A 15,521-nucleotide genomic window follows, 5' to 3' on the forward strand; every position below is an offset into this window, starting at 1 on the left:
AACCTGGAAGGCAGTAGTCAATCTGACTGAACTGTAGAGAAGCTTCCAGGGGAATTTGTGGCCAGATTAAAATTTTTCAGTGTGTGAGCTTTCTTTCTAGCTTCCCTCATACTAAGTCCAAATTACCACCGACTCCCGTTGTCAAAATGACACACGTGCCCAGGCTTTCATACTCATCACCGAGTATTGTGAATAAGAGTGTGTCAGAAAATTCAGCATCACCTCCACGAGCCAGAAGGGCCCTCTTCTCCCTGTAACAGTTGAACGCATTTTCTAGAGGGTAGGCAGAAACCAGTGAAATTAGTTCGGTCTACTGTGGCCATCAATAGGATGATAGACATGTTAGTTTTAAGGTCATTAATTAACTGATTAAACAATCAACCTAATATCTTGTGAGTAATTGATATATTACTGCCTTTTGCCAGATGTTAGCAGGAGGCAGCGAATGTTCAAATACATGCCCCCGTCCTCAGCAGCACGCTGCAGTCTGGTTCTCGAAAACTCACATCTAGCCTTTGAATCCCCTCTACCTTTACTTCTCTGATTAGATTTGCAGCAGATAAACAGAAATAAATATTCCTGGGGTAGCCGGGGCTTCGGTTATAAATGTCTTTCTAATCCATTCACACTACCCGAAGCACTTATGCAGGATTATCCATCACAAGTCATTCTACAATCTTAATCAAATTGCCTGCTGAAGGAAGCCTAGTATTTATTACATTTTTCCTAAATGGAAAACAGCTGTGATAAATTAATGTTCACCAGAAATCTCATATTAGGAACGATTCTCAACTGTCAGTCTTTCCAACTATGAATAATATATTCCTCTACGGCAACCTGTAGCTTTGAGTGTGGCTAATTCACTTGGCCCCTTCTACCTCTCTGTGTGGTACACTGGAGGCGAAATGTTTTCTGAGCCAGGCTAGCAATATTTAAATGATAAACATAGATTTTAAGAAATCAGAAAATGGCCTTACGAAGGCGGCATGGTTGGCAACCACAGAACACATGTGTACCAGGCTCATTTCAAAAGCCATGTCCATCCAGAGCATCAATCTCCCGCTTATGGATTTGCCTACTGCAGGTATCACTGCTAATGCCACCCACATTCAACCTCAGAATTAGCTTCCTCTCCTCTGAGTCTGTAATAAGGAATCAAGGCTCTGATTAGAATGTGGCTTCCCAAATGGATTTCCCCAGCGAGACACAACATACTACCGGAAGGAAAGAGATTTCCAGTTCCTCTGGTGGTTTCTCTTTGTCAACTGACAATTTGACAAATTTAAATATCTGAGGCTGCTAAGGGAGGGCCCAGGTATTGTATTATTGTGATTTCACCATAGAAATGCCTCTCTTTCATCAGACCCCCTCCCTTTTCAAGCTATAATACTCAATTTCTTTGTGCCTTCTATAGATGGTTTCACTGGCTCATTTGCAAGGTGGTTTTTACTAGCAAATTTATATGTATGCTTTTTTTCTCCCTAGTCAGTAATCCTGGTAGTCTATCTTTTTTTTTTTTTTTTTTAAACAGGAAACAAAATCCATCCAGCTATTTTAAGTGGCGAGCCATAGAAGATAGTGTAGAAGGTGCCTACAAATTCATGGGAAGGGCTGGAAAAGTGGGGTAGGTTATAGTAACAGGAATGACTCCCAAAATACTACAGAGCTGACCTGGGAGGGGAAGCTACTACTTCTGTCACAATCAGGAAGGCGGGAACCTCGAGGGCTCCGATGGAAATACTGAGTTACAACACACAGCACCACAGCTAGGACGCAGGGATCCGGAAACAGGCAGGACGCCACCACCCTGCAGCCTCCTCTCAATACCCACTAAGAAATGAGTGGACGCAGAATTTCGGGGTCTCTCCCAGTTGCCTCTTGTCATTAAAAAAACAACAAAACTAAACAAAAAGAAACAGCTGAATATCCACAATCTTTCTTGCCCGCAGAAAATAGCCAGAAAGAGTAGAAAGAAGGCCCGCTTTTCAATTCTCCCTCCAAAATCTCACCGTAGGGGCATCTGTTTGTCAGAAGCTGGTGTTCACCCAGAACATAGGCATTAGGGTTTGTTGCTCATTGTAGGGACGCTCTCCAGCCTTCACAGGATGTCAGGAGCAATCTCCCGGTAGGAACACTGGACACCAGTCGAGCATGTCAGTCAGGTTCTATTTGTCGTATGTTCCTACATGTTCCTACAAACTCCATGTAAGTAACATTGAAGGCATCCTGTTTTGCACATAGCCTACTATTCAGATGTGATTGTTTAGTGCATGTGTATGGATATGGGGACAGCATCAAAACTGTGCACTGGAGGAGTTGTATGTTAGTTGTACTCAGTGTTATGTACTGTGTGAGATCCTGGATAGCTCCATACTCAAAGGAGACTATAGCTATGATTAAGTGTGTAATGTGCATACCATTGAACATTCCCATATTACACAGAGTATGAAGCAAGACAATTCCTTCTGAAGAGAAGGGAACCCTCGTTTGACTTCTGATATTCACACTTACTTTAATAAGATATGGACCCCCAAGTCTGCTGCCTTGCTACTCTGCTAATACTTTTCTAATTTAAGTATGGACACATTTTTGTGGCTTCTATTATTTCTTTTAAATATTGAAATATTTGAATATTTCAAAATATTGAAATATTTGAATATATCAAGATATTCAAATATAGTTATCCTCTTTTCAAGTTCACAGAGAATTCTAGAATAAGAACGTGCATTCAGAGAAAAATGAAAAATACACATTGGAGCCTTCTCCGCCCTCCTCCAAAGGACTCCAGTGACTTTTGCAACACCCCCAAGTTCATTTATCTATAGGATGGCTCTTGATAGCTTTGTGTGAGCTTTTTAAAGTTCAGCCAAGCCAGCTGCATGATCAACACAAAGACAATAGCTCCCACACACGGGGCTACATGGATTAAAGAACCCGACCCATCAGTAAATCTGCCAGATGGCAGTGGAAGAAAGCTTGTAACTCTCTCACTTTCATTTCAACAGCAGCAAACAATGTTCAATGTTTAAAATAAACTCTTCCAGATGAGCTAAAGATAAACTCTGAGGTGGGTGGACTGGAGCTGGCGAGGCTGCAGCTCTGAAGTGTTTGATTACATTAGCTCAAACCCCTGGGTAGAACCCGCTTCTGTCAACAGAATGCTTCGCTTCCAACACCTACTACATGAAGCCATTTCCTGTGCTTTCATGGGTTGGTGGCAGAAACTAGCTTTGCTTTTTGCACAAACTAATAATGATTATTTATTTCTCCGTGCTCGGCTTTTCCTCAAACAGTGTGTACAACTTTAAGATATGCCCGAAATGCCAATGCTGTATGTAGGTCTGCACAGATTAAAACCTTTTCAATGTATTGGCAACTTAAACTTCTATTGACGCTTTCACCCTCCTGCTCACTTTACTGTTCTCATAGTAACAAGAAAGGTACCATTATTTAGAATCATTCTGCTAATAATTAGATGCCTATTTAGATCCATTGGGTAGAAAGAAAGAGCGAGAAGGAAGGAAGGAAGGAAGAAAGGAAGGAAGGAAGGAAGGAAGGAAGGAAGGAAGGAAGGAAGGAAGGAAGGAAGGAAGGAAGGAAGGAGGGAAGGAAGGAAAAGTACCCAAGTATTTTGTTAAGTCAGAATTTATAAAGGATGTTAGAAACATTTTGTTGTTTTTACTAAACTTTAAAACCTGCAACTTAAGACCAACCAGGCTATAATACATCATATGTAATATGTCATTTTAAAGATAAAATGACACACTGAAAAATAATTCTATTAAGGAACTTATTTTAACACAATTAGTAGATACTTTAAATGAGGGAGAGAAACAAACACAGGTTGATGATGAAAATAAATTTTAGGACACTCAGGATATCAACAAAAACTCAATGAAGTATATTGGGACATTTTAAAAAATTAAACATTCCAAATTTAGATTAGAAGTCTTCGGAAAAATATGATTCACAACACAGAACACAGTGACTGCGGGTTCCTCCAGAGGGAAACCTTTATGGTATGTCAGTAATAGCTCTATTGTATGCAATAGAAGCCCTCTTATTTGGAATCAGCTGGCTACATGGGGAAAAAAAAAACTGATTAAAAAATAATTTCATAAAGATTAGTAATTGAATTTAATTATTAATTGAACTTAAAACATATGAGGTGTTCATTCATCTGCCTGTCTTCTGACATAAGGTAAAAGGCTTGTCTATTGTTTTTCTGAGTGTGGGTTCACTTGGAATTCCATCTTCTTATATTGTACTCATTTACTCTATGACTTCCAGCCTTTGTGCCTTTAAAATGGAGTCAAAGTTTAAAGCCATTTGCAGAGCACTAAATACAGACCCTTTTCGATGTCTATAATATCTATTTTAGTTGTTTTGAAACTTTATTCAACCATTTCTAGTGATTTGCCTTCATTTACTTTTTTACAAAACATTCAGCATACTTTTCATAGAAATTCTTTTTGTACTCATAATTTATTAGTTTGCATTATGATTAATAATTTCTATTCTAAATTATAACTAGCACAGCTAACACACACAGGATTGGCTGGGTTTTCTCTGTTGCCGCCTATGTTCCCAGGGGCTAGGCTAATGACCGGACATTTGATTTTATTTGTGAAATGACAAATGAATGGTGCATAACTCACTCTTCCTATGTATGTGACAGAACAGGTGGGCAAGAGGGGAAACTCTCAGCCTAGAGCATTCTCATGCTACAGGCCTCAGTCAGTATATTTGAGGGCAATAAAAAAAGGAGAATCAGTTATTACAGCAACTGCTTTAATTAAATATCTAACTTAGCAACAACTCTTCCTTAACATGGGCATAAACTGACCTCTCCAGCTAACTTTCCTCTAGGAATAAACTACCTTCCTCCATGCTAACCTGTGACTAATTTAACTCTCCGTTGTCCAGAGAAGGTTCGTGAAACATCTGAAGCTGTCTGTGGGGGCCAAGCTCCTGAAGGGGGATTAGTAACATGTTCTCTCTTCAGTGTTGCTTAGGACATTTGGAATCAATTAAATATTCAAATACAGATTCTCTCAGATCTCTAGCCAGGCCCAGCAAGTTTGGGAGGGAAGGAAGTTCAAGGCAGATAACTGCTACTCCTCACATCAAAATCTATAGCTGACAATTTAAAAAATATACTCTCTAGACTTCCTGGGTCTGCAAGCAAATAGACAAGATTAGAAATGAGGAGGAGAAACAGCAGGACCCTTGTTAAGAAATAGGAGGTACAGTATACATGAGAATGGCTGCCATAAACCGTGTCTCAAACACAAATAATTGAGTACATTGGGATGTTGCATAAGTACAACAGTACGTATGGCCTGTATGCACTAAGAATGATTTTACATTGGTAAAGGATTATAAAACAATATGTAACACAGGCTGTATATGGCCTAATAACTTTAAATATTTACACTCTGGCCTTTTGTAAAATTTGCTGACTCCTTGGTTTAGTTTTCTTTCCATCATATGTACTAATATAAATATGACTCGCTCTTCCAATTAAATGCTATTTAGAACCTCACTATATAAAAGTTACTCTGACCTCACCCCTTTTCAGAACAAGCTGTTTGAAACAGAAATCAGTATTTCAAAAGATGAAGCCAATAGCCAACATAAAAATGGGTTTCCAACTCAATTATTCCAGGATCTGGCACATTACACACTTGTCTCCCACAATATTTTGCTGAGGTCAGGGGAAGTATCAGAATTGCCTTTTACTTATTTCTGTGCGCCGTGAGATGGTTAGAAGTCAGTGAGCAGAGGGAGAAAGAAGAGAGCAGCAGAAAAGGTTTAAAAATCTTTCAAGTCTAAGTAGTCATACTATAGCTGTTAGTCCTCGATTCCATCAGACACCGGGTGGGAAGGACATCTTCCAAATGGCAGCTCATTTTACCTTAATAGTTGGTGTTTCCAGATGAGTTCCTAGTTTTCCATCATGATAAATTAATATATCCTATTTTATTATGGTGCCACAAACAAGAACTCTGAAAGGCTCAACTCTTACAAAAAGCCCAAATCCCCTGAAAAGCATCAGGTATCAAAATGCAGCCAGAAAAGATGGTATTAAAAGAAAAAAATATGGGCTCCTTTTTAATGAAGTCGAGGTGTAGGACAGATTTATTAGCTTCCATTTTTCCAAGTTGCGTTCTGGTGTATTTCCTGCCCATACTTCTAAGTTCAGCAGATCTCTTTGCAGAATTATTTTTTTTTAAATACTTTTCAAAGAACATGATGTGGCTATACCCACTACACCTGCAAAGACACACCTGTGATGATACAAACACAAAGTGTTCCTCATATTCACAACCCAAGCTCTAACAGAAAACAGACCCTCTGTGTGACCTGCCAAGATCCTGCCATTCTCAAAAAGAACTGATACTAGTAACCACATATTATAAAAAGTCTTAAAAAATAACCAAAGATTACCCCTGACCAAAATGCTCATTCAATTTAGTATAGTTCAGTCTATTCTTTACCATCATAATTCATTTTCCCAATATTAAGAGATGATTAAGACAAATAATTAAAATAATTACTTTTGGTGTGTAACAGATGCCTATAACATTCATATGTAGACTCTATTTTTATGTACACCATGGATTCCTTATTCATTCAAACATCATTACCATATGTTTATTGTGTGTCAGGTACTATACTTGATTCTTGAGGAAGGAAAACTAATACAAATACAGTAAATAAAATAAAATCTTTCCTTGGAAAATTTCTATTCCAATTGTCTAACTAGATTTGTGAACAAATAATCAGTGTAGTAAATCCCTAGTCAAGTTGCCAAGATCAATGAAAACAAAGTAGAAAGAGAATGAGTTCAGCCTACAGGGACTGGAGATAGGAACACACTTGAAGAGAATGTTAAAGGGTCGGTAGTATTCCCAGCGAAAGGGAGAAGGGTATTCCAGGTTGAAAGAACAATATAAGGACAGGCCAGGAGGCGTGTGTTTGGTCTACACTGAGGACGGGATTATCCAATGGAATAACTGGCGATGGGCTAAGACATTAATTTGTCACTACGAACATGTGCCTATTTAAATTTAAGATTAGAAATTCAGTTCTCTGTCATATTTCAAGTACTCAATAAGCACTATGTCGAGCCTCCCATATTGGACAGTGTAGAGAATTATCTCCATCATTGTACAGTTCTATTGGACAGCACTGTGTGGAAGAGTACAAGGTAAGCCTGTGGCAGTTCATGGAGAATCTAAAATGTATATGAGTGTTCAAACTTTAAGTATAAATGGTTTGTAAACTACTGTATTCTACAGAGTCCCTTCAGAAATAGCCTGGGGACTCCACCTGGGTATACTTCTATGGCCTGTTTTACTAATCCAGCTTCTGCATTTGAGTAAGATATTTTTTAAGAAAAAATTCTGCAGCTTAAAACAGATAGATAGATAGATAGATAGATAGATAGATAGATAGATAGATAGATAGATAGATAGACGACAGACAGACAGACAGGGCACTCACTGTTATGGGTAACTGGAAAACACCACAGGTTTTTAAGCAGTGAAGTGTCACCATGACACAGATTTGGGTTTTAGAAATATTACCTCTTAGAACAGCAAAAGAGAATATGAGAAGAAAAGCCACTTGGTATTCCCAAATCAGTACAGGCTAACGACGTGGTAAGGACTAATTTCAGTGAAGCTTCTAAAGAAACAGACAATGAAGAATTTCCATCAGTAAATTTATTCCAAGTAAGGATTGCACACACACACACCAGGCATATTATTTCCACACAAAAACCAGCATTGCAATAGAAATATTTAACACTTTGGTCATGAAAACCAGAGATAAAACTTCTCAAGGTAACTATTTGAAGTAACTGAGTTCTTTAATATTTGTAATCCAAGCATGTTCAATTACAATTTTTAAAATCTATTATATTTGTTCATTATTCATTATGCCTATTGTATATTTATAACACCTTTTCTGAAATTTTGATTTCCAAAATGTAACTTTTCATAACTTCAAAATAGCCATATGTACTTCTTAGTAGTACTATTGTAAAACCAAAATGTTTTCAAGTAGCAAGTGCTCAAGCCACCTCACCACAGATATGAGATCCATTTTTTAAATGGCTCTTACACTTCTTGTTCCTACTGTACGATGCCAACCATTACTTCACTGATATCCCAGAGTTTTCTTGCAACAGACTCATCCATGGCTATAGGCAATAGTTCTTCCTCTTTACAATCCCCAAAGTACTTTCCTGACACACCTTCTACCTCCGGAGAAGAGGCTAAATAAATCGAAGTTTGGGCACCTTCTACTGGAGTTTTGAAAAAAGCCCAAGACACCAAATTGAAAAGTGGTTTGACCAACAGCGGAATGTGTATGTGCCTCCCAAGATTAGTCCGCACAATACCGGGGTGCAAAACATTGACAGTAACCTTTGTGCCTTCCAAGCGGCGGGCGAGCTCCCTGGTAAAGAGGATGTTAGCCAGTTTGCTCCGACTATAGCAAAAGCTTTTATTATAGCTTTGCTCGCTGTTCAAGTCTTCAAAGTTGATGTCCCCATATTTATAAAGTTTGGAAGAAACTACCACAATCCTGCTGGGCGCTGAACTTTTGAGTAGTCCCAGGAGAAGATTGGTGAGTAAAAAGTGACCCAGATGGTTCACCCCAAACTGCATCTCAAACCCATCTTCGGTCTTCATGTAAGGGCACTGGAAGACCCCTGCATTATTGATCAAGACGTCCAGTCTAGCCTCTTCCTGTAAATGTCAAAGAGAACAGCAGAATTAATGAACACAGGCCTTAAATGTACCAAAAATAAATTTTTTAAAAAATTTCTTATGAACTACTAAAATTCTATAAAATGTCTCTATGAATTTTCAACAATTGACAAAGAACTAAAAAAGATTTGTATGCCTAATAGGGGCGTGGCCTTCTGCTTTTCACGTGTTATCTCATCTACTCTCAACAACTTATAAGCAAACAGAAGCACTGAAGACCTGCGGTTTGTCCACTATCACAGGCCTCCTAAGTGACAAACAAAAATCTGAAGATGGAAGTTTCCGATTCCAATGCCCGGGCTCTTAATTAGTAAGCCAGCTTGCATTTCTAATTGGGATTTTCAAATTAGAAAAGCTAGAAAGTGGATGAGAGCTGGAGAGTGGAAATACAGCAGAAGAAGGTCAGTATTGTTTATTCCCAGAGCAGCCAGTATCAACACCAGGGGCAAGTTAGGATTGCTTTATTTTGTAGTTTTCTAAGGGTAAGTGGTACCGTGGGGATGGAGCAACTTCAAATTGTTTCCTTAAAATTAGGACAAGCAAAAGAGTAGGTCAGGGATGTAAATTAAGGCCAGACAACATCATAAATAAGTCAAAGAAATATTTTAAAAAATGATCCAGGTAATATAAAAATATCAGAAACAACAGTCTAAATACTAAGTCTTACAAAAACAGCAAAGGAGATTAACAGAGGAGATAGGATCAACAAACACCTTAAACTCCAGGATGACTGGAAGTCACAGTTCTTCCCTATAGGATGAAACTACCTCTTTCAGGCTTCCAGGCTCTCAACTTAGATCTACATAGTCAGAACTTTGCACTGTGACCAGATCCTGCCGCGTCTTTCCAGATTAAATTTAGACTGTTCTTAAAGGGCCGTCTTTTCATTTCGTAATTCATGTTAAGCTGCCTTTCTCCAGCCCTGCCCTGGCTCCTCTCTGTCTCTTTTGATGGGCAGAGAAAAATAAAAGTACAACATGTTCCAGGTGTAAAGACAGAGGGATGACCCACCATTGAATTAATTTGAGGTCAAATTTCAAATTTCACTGGCCCGTTTGCCAAGTGTAAGTGAAAAGAAAAATGTGTTAAATTTCACAACTGTATCAAAGCCTACCCGTCAGAGGATTAACTATTTCTCATTCTGTCTGTCTAAGCACCTCTAGCTTTTCCAATAGTCGGCTTCAAAAAGAAGGCAAAAGTTCACCCGTGGGGGAAAGAAAGGAGTGTTCTCTTTCAGTAATCCTTTGGAAGAGTTTCCTGTATTAATCATTTCTGAGCCATCATTCTTTGCTGGACTTGTGTTATTTTAGGACTTTATCATCTACTATTTTTTTTTTTTAAATTCTAGGAGATAAATGACATAAATACCAAGAATACCAACCTGTGGGAAATTTACATTTCCATTAAAAAAAATTGTGATTATGGTCACTGAACTTCAGAGCCAGGAAGAAATTTAATACTTAGAAGCAAGGACAACTTAGTTATCCCTTTATCTCAACTTTTAATTGGTTCTGCTCCAAGTGGCCAAAGAAATAAAATACTAAGTGTATCAGGAATGAGAACACCCAGCCACATCTACATTTCAATGGCAAAGAGGGAGACCCATTTTTAATAATTCCAACATCTGAGTATTAATTTCTTACTTTTAACCTGTTGTTTTTTTTCTGATAATGAAGTAGACATAAAAACAAACCAACAAACGCCCCTTGACCTCTCCAGATCTGCAACAGCTCCCAAGCTGTGCATCAGGATGCCACAGTCACAAGGAGCTCCCAGGATCCCCTGGAATATTTTAAATGCGCAAGTGAAACAAAGAGATACTCCGCTCAACACCTCAAAAACTAGTTCACAGCTTCAACATTACGTTGTGCTCTCTTCTCTTTGAGGATGTCACGTCTTTGCAAAGCTGTTTTTAGCAGATGCTGTAATCAAGTGCATGTACAGTGTTAAAAGCCAATGTGGAACAAGAAATGAAGGTGGCAAAGTCCCATCTGATTCCGAAGTCAGAGAAGTGAACAACAGGTACACATTCCCTGTAGTAATGATGGTTACTCAAGAATGAAATACATATCTTTTTTCCCTTTCATTGTGTGTACTATTTTTTCAAATAGTGACTAAATTGTTATGATATCAACACTTATTAGGTTATTTGAACCTAATTACTTAACATCAATAAAATGGCAGATATTTCTTTTGGCCTCAGGGCATCATGGAATTAAAAAAAAAAAAATCAGAAAGTCTGGGAACCTCTGCTCTAGACCTAAGACTCCCATTTCACCCAGGCCCCTTTCCTATGCCAGCGAACTTGAAATCTCTCTTCCCAGCGCCCTCTGCAGGAAACCCTTCTGTGTCAATGTCAATGGAGGACATGCACTTTAGTGGGAAATTTACCATCTAAATAAAGATATCCTCCAGGTCCCTGGAGGGCAACAGGAATCCAGGAGTGAAAAGCAAGGGCTCTGGAGACAGATCCTGGGCACCCAACTGCGCCTCCCTAAGCCTTCATTGCCTTGTGTTGTAAAAGGGGGATGACAATGCCTCCCTCACAGGGTTACTGTGCGGATTCCATGACCAAACATAGCCAAGGGCACTTTCATTTCATTATAAAATATATATATATATATATATATTTTAAGTATCTGAAATGCTTGGAACAGCTCCTGGCACATAGGGAACCTCCCAATAAATGCCAGGTATTACATATTTACTTATGTATGTCCCTGTTTCGAGCACAAGGCCGCTGGGACTCCAAGCTGCAGTTTATTTGGAAAGGAGGCCAGGTTGTGGTCAGGGAGGGCGCTAATGAGTCCCCTGGTGGCGGAGCGCTGAACTCCTACCCCCGCGCGGGGGGGAGGGGAAGGGCACGCTTTTCCAAGGTCCTAGGCCAGCAACTGCCCCCGCGTGCTCTCGGCTCTCTGGAAGGAGAGGGCTCGGTCCAGATGCACTTTGGCCTCGGCAAAGGCAATCCAGGGCCCTGGCGGACCTCCTGGCCGCCCTCGCCTAACCAGAGGCGATGTGCGCGCACTGGCTTCTGTCCTCTTGGGCTATGTCTCCCCTCCACGTCCTGGGAAGACAGAAGACGGCCCTGCCAATCTCCGCAGCTCGCGACTCCCCAGGCGCCCCCAAATCATGTGATTCTCTTCTTCGATTCAGTCCTCCCCAAGGTCACACCCCCGGGCTCGGGGCGGCCCCTCCGGGCTCGGCCCCGGCCCCCGGCCCGCCCCGCCCCGCCCCTCCGCCCAGGCCCCGCGCCGGGCCCCGCGGGCTCCACACCTGGAGCATCTCCCGACAGAAGGCGCGCACGGAGCGTAGGGAGGCGAGGTCCAGCTCCTTGACGACCAGCTCGCCCGCCCCGCCGTCCGGGTCCGACCCGGGGTCCCCGTCCCCGCGGAGGTCGCGGCGCAGCTCCCCCGCCGCCGCCTCGGCGCGCGCGCGGTCCCGGCAGCCCATGATCACCCGCGCCCCCATGCGCAGCAGCGCGGCGGCCGTGGCGCGGCCCAGGCCGCTGTTGGCCCCCGTGATCAGCACGGTCTTCCCGCGCATGAGGCCGGCGTCCCCTCCTCCGTGCAGCCGCCGGACGCTGGACCCCACGAACCGCCGGGCCGCCAGCCACAGGGCCCCGCCCAGTGCGGCCAACAGCGCCGCCACTGTGGCCACTGCCATAGCCGCCCGGGCCGAGGGCCACCCGCCCCGGCACCGCACTTCCGGAAGCGCGACACCGCGCCGCGCAGGCTGAGGCCGCCACCTGTGCGCGAGGAACTCTGGGGCGCGGCCTGTGGTCCCCCGAAGGGGTGGAGTGGGGCATGCTGGGACTTGTAGTTTTCCTTCGGAGGGCCCCTGATGCGGCGCTCTGTGGGTCCTGGTGACTCCTGGAAGCAGGCTCCCAGCCTGAGAGTCCTGGGTGAGCACAGCCCCCGGTTTTCACAGGGCGGGGGCTCCTCCCCAAGGAAATCCCTGAGTGGTGGTGACCTTCCCCAAGTGAATGCTCAGTAAATATTCTGAATTGCCAACTCGCTCTATAGGCTGGTTTACAAATCCCACACTTCATGGATGGTGTAGCGTGTTTTCCGTTAAGGGCTCCTGGGACATGTTAACCCTCCCTTCAATTTTGCACCCTCTGGAGAATTTTCCCTGCCCACTAAAGCCTAAGGAAGGGCTCTACCCCCCCCCCCCCCCCCCACACACACACACACACAATAAATGAGGCCAAGAACTTAGCAACATCAATCAGTTGGAAATAGAATGGGCCAATGGTTGTCAAACTTTAGCATCTCATCAGAATCACCCAAAGGGCTTGTAGAAACAAACAACAAAAAGCCTGAAATTTCAGGGCCTGGGCACCAGAGTTAGGAACTGAATTGGTTCAAGATGGGACCTGAGAATTTGCATTTCTAACAAGTTCCCAGCTGATTCTCTGATATGGTCCCTGTAGAAGGAGGCATCCTCAAAGGGCCTTATTTGACACTGGCAGGAATACAGTAGGACAATCTTGCACTTACTGTAAACCTGGATTTCTGGGCAGGCCCCCTCCAGCCCCCTCCATAAGACCATTAAATGCATAAACGGAACGGAAAGTGCTCTATACCCTGGAACACGCTTCAGCAATGCCGGGTTATTGCACAGGGACCCATCTTCAAGACGTGTGCTTTAGCCCAATGGACTCTTAAGTGATCATTCATCCATCTACTCACCCATCTAATATGTGCCAGCCCTTAGGCCCTATGAAAGTCACAGGGAACAGGGTGCTCACTTGTCTGGTGCAGAAAATTCCACTGCCCCAGCCCCATTCTAGAATCTCCCAAACAAGAGAGGATACTCACAATGTGTATAGTTGAAATAAATCCCTGTAAGATTTTGATAATAAAGCTCTCCTACCCTCCTTTACACTTGTGAAGGCTGTAACATGTAACGATAGTCACGATCCAAAGAGAAAAGGCGTAGAACGGCAGGAGGAGTTTCATACGAGTGCTGAGAATGAAGCACGGGGGTGGGAAAGAGCACTATCCCTGAGGATTAGACAAGGCACCAGGAACAGAAATCAGGAAGGGACCGGGGCCTTTGTTTCTCCTATAATTTGAAGCTCCCTGTCAAATTCTGTTAGCCTGGAACACATCTGTTTCCTCTCTCCCCCCAGTTTTATCTATTTTCTGTCCTTCAAAGCCCACCTCAGTTCTTTTCATTTCCTGACCACTGCCAGCCCATGCAGATATTTGCTTCAACCTCATCTGTGACCCTCATTTGGCACTGAGAACAAACAGCCCTCTAGTGTTGGCTATTTGAGTTTGCACATTTGACTTCCTCCATGGTATTGTTAAGTGTTACATTTCCTCGAGGATGGGATTATGTCTGAGTTCTCTTGTGGATTTCACATTGGGGAATGCATAGAAAACACTAGGTACTCATTAAGTGTCATGACTGATATATTTTGGACTGGCTTACATCAAATTAGGAAGCAGATCAAAAGATGTATGCCAGCAGCATCTTCTTTAGCTAGAGCGAGGGTGGAAATTGCATATGTGGGTGGGGTGTGATGGAGTAGAAGGAACATGAGAGGGAGTGGAGAAGAGAGGAGAGAGACCTGCTATGTAACTGCTGTGTACCTTAAGCATAGAATTTAATGGAATGACTAATCTGTTCAGGATGGGTCGGTCGTAGGGCCATAGAATCAATAAGAACAATTCAGTTTGGAAGATTGTATAACACAGGAAAAAAATATATATATAGCATTTGAAGTAAATAAGACCTGAATTTGGTTCTTAGTCCTACTATTTATTAGCTGCTGTTCTTGGACAAGCTACTTAATCTTTTTTGCATCTTAGGTTCTTCATTGATTGAAAAGAAGGGTAACAATATTATATCACACACATGTTTGATTTGATGAGGAAAATGAGGTAACATGAAAATATCCAGCTTACCATGCCTTACCATGTAGTAGATTATGGTTAATAATGTTTTTGAAAGCAAAACAATGGTAACAATGAAAGTGCAGGACACTACACTTCATGCCATATTTGAAGCCATGGCCAAGGCTTAATATGCCATACAAACATAGGGCCAAAGCCAGAGACTTCAAAAATGATGTTCACAGGCAATAAACCCATCAAATAAGCTTCAAAGAACCCTTCCTAGGAGGTTCTGTTTGGAGCCCGTCTTAGATGGAAAGTGCCCTGGATGAATAACCAGCTGATTTATCTCTGAATGACTAGTGTCAGAACTGGTACACATATGCAGGTGGAGTGACATTTTCATTTTGCATTGATTCAAAGGCTGGTCATAGAGGCAAAGAACTAAAAAGCTCCAACTTTCAAAAGTGTACTTAATCCTACTCTTTCCCCCTTTGAAGACCACCATTCTATACTGATGATTTGTAACAATTTATTCTATTTACCAACATCCAAGAATGAGCAATGCATTGTAAGACCAATTGGGCTTCCGACATAGCCTTTTAAGCATTCAAGCATTCAAGTTCTGAATTTATCCTAAAGAGTCAGCATCATGATTTACACACAAAGGCAGGTGCAATGGTATTCAACAGCATTGACATCTCAAAGAGAAGTAGCTTGAAGGTAACTTGAAGGTTCACAGTGTTTTCCAAAAAATCAAGAGAGAACCTTTCCAAATGAGCTAAGTACTGAGGTCCAATCTTCTGAAATACCTAACTAAATACCCTAGAGATCCACAAGAAGTGGCTTCTGTAATACCAGACTCACTGCTTTATTTCTCCTCCCCATCTCTAATTGT

General features: G+C 41.9%; 1 protein-coding gene across 1 annotated transcript; it reads right to left on the reverse strand.

Moving 5' to 3' along the window:
- Positions 1-7,720: 7,720 nt before the first annotated feature.
- Positions 7,721-12,515, reverse strand: LOC307112212 (retinol dehydrogenase 14). The gene is made up of 2 exons (XM_079792661.1): positions 12,054-12,515; positions 7,721-8,759 (listed from the first exon to the last, which is right to left on the reverse strand). Exons 1-2 carry the CDS (start codon positions 12,441-12,443, stop codon positions 8,142-8,144), a joined length of 1,008 nt encoding a protein of 335 aa, XP_079648787.1. The 5' UTR covers positions 12,444-12,515; the 3' UTR covers positions 7,721-8,141.
- Between the last annotated feature and the right edge of the window lie 3,006 nt (positions 12,516-15,521).

The sequence above is a fragment of the Cnephaeus nilssonii genome, assembly GCF_951640355.1.
Source record: "Cnephaeus nilssonii genome assembly, chromosome: 15".
NCBI lineage: Eukaryota > Metazoa > Chordata > Mammalia > Chiroptera > Vespertilionidae > Cnephaeus > Cnephaeus nilssonii.

Bases quoted from the DNA above. Each gene is read 5' to 3' on its own strand.
- LOC307112212 (XM_079792661.1), bottom strand. From the start codon at position 12,443: ATGGCAGTGGCCACAGTGGCGGCGCTGTTGGCCGCACTGGGCGGGGCC. The intron at 8,760-12,053 runs GTGTGGAGCCCG...TGACATTTACAG, and splicing joins TCTGTCGGGAGATGCTCCAG to GAAGAGGCTAGACTGGACGT.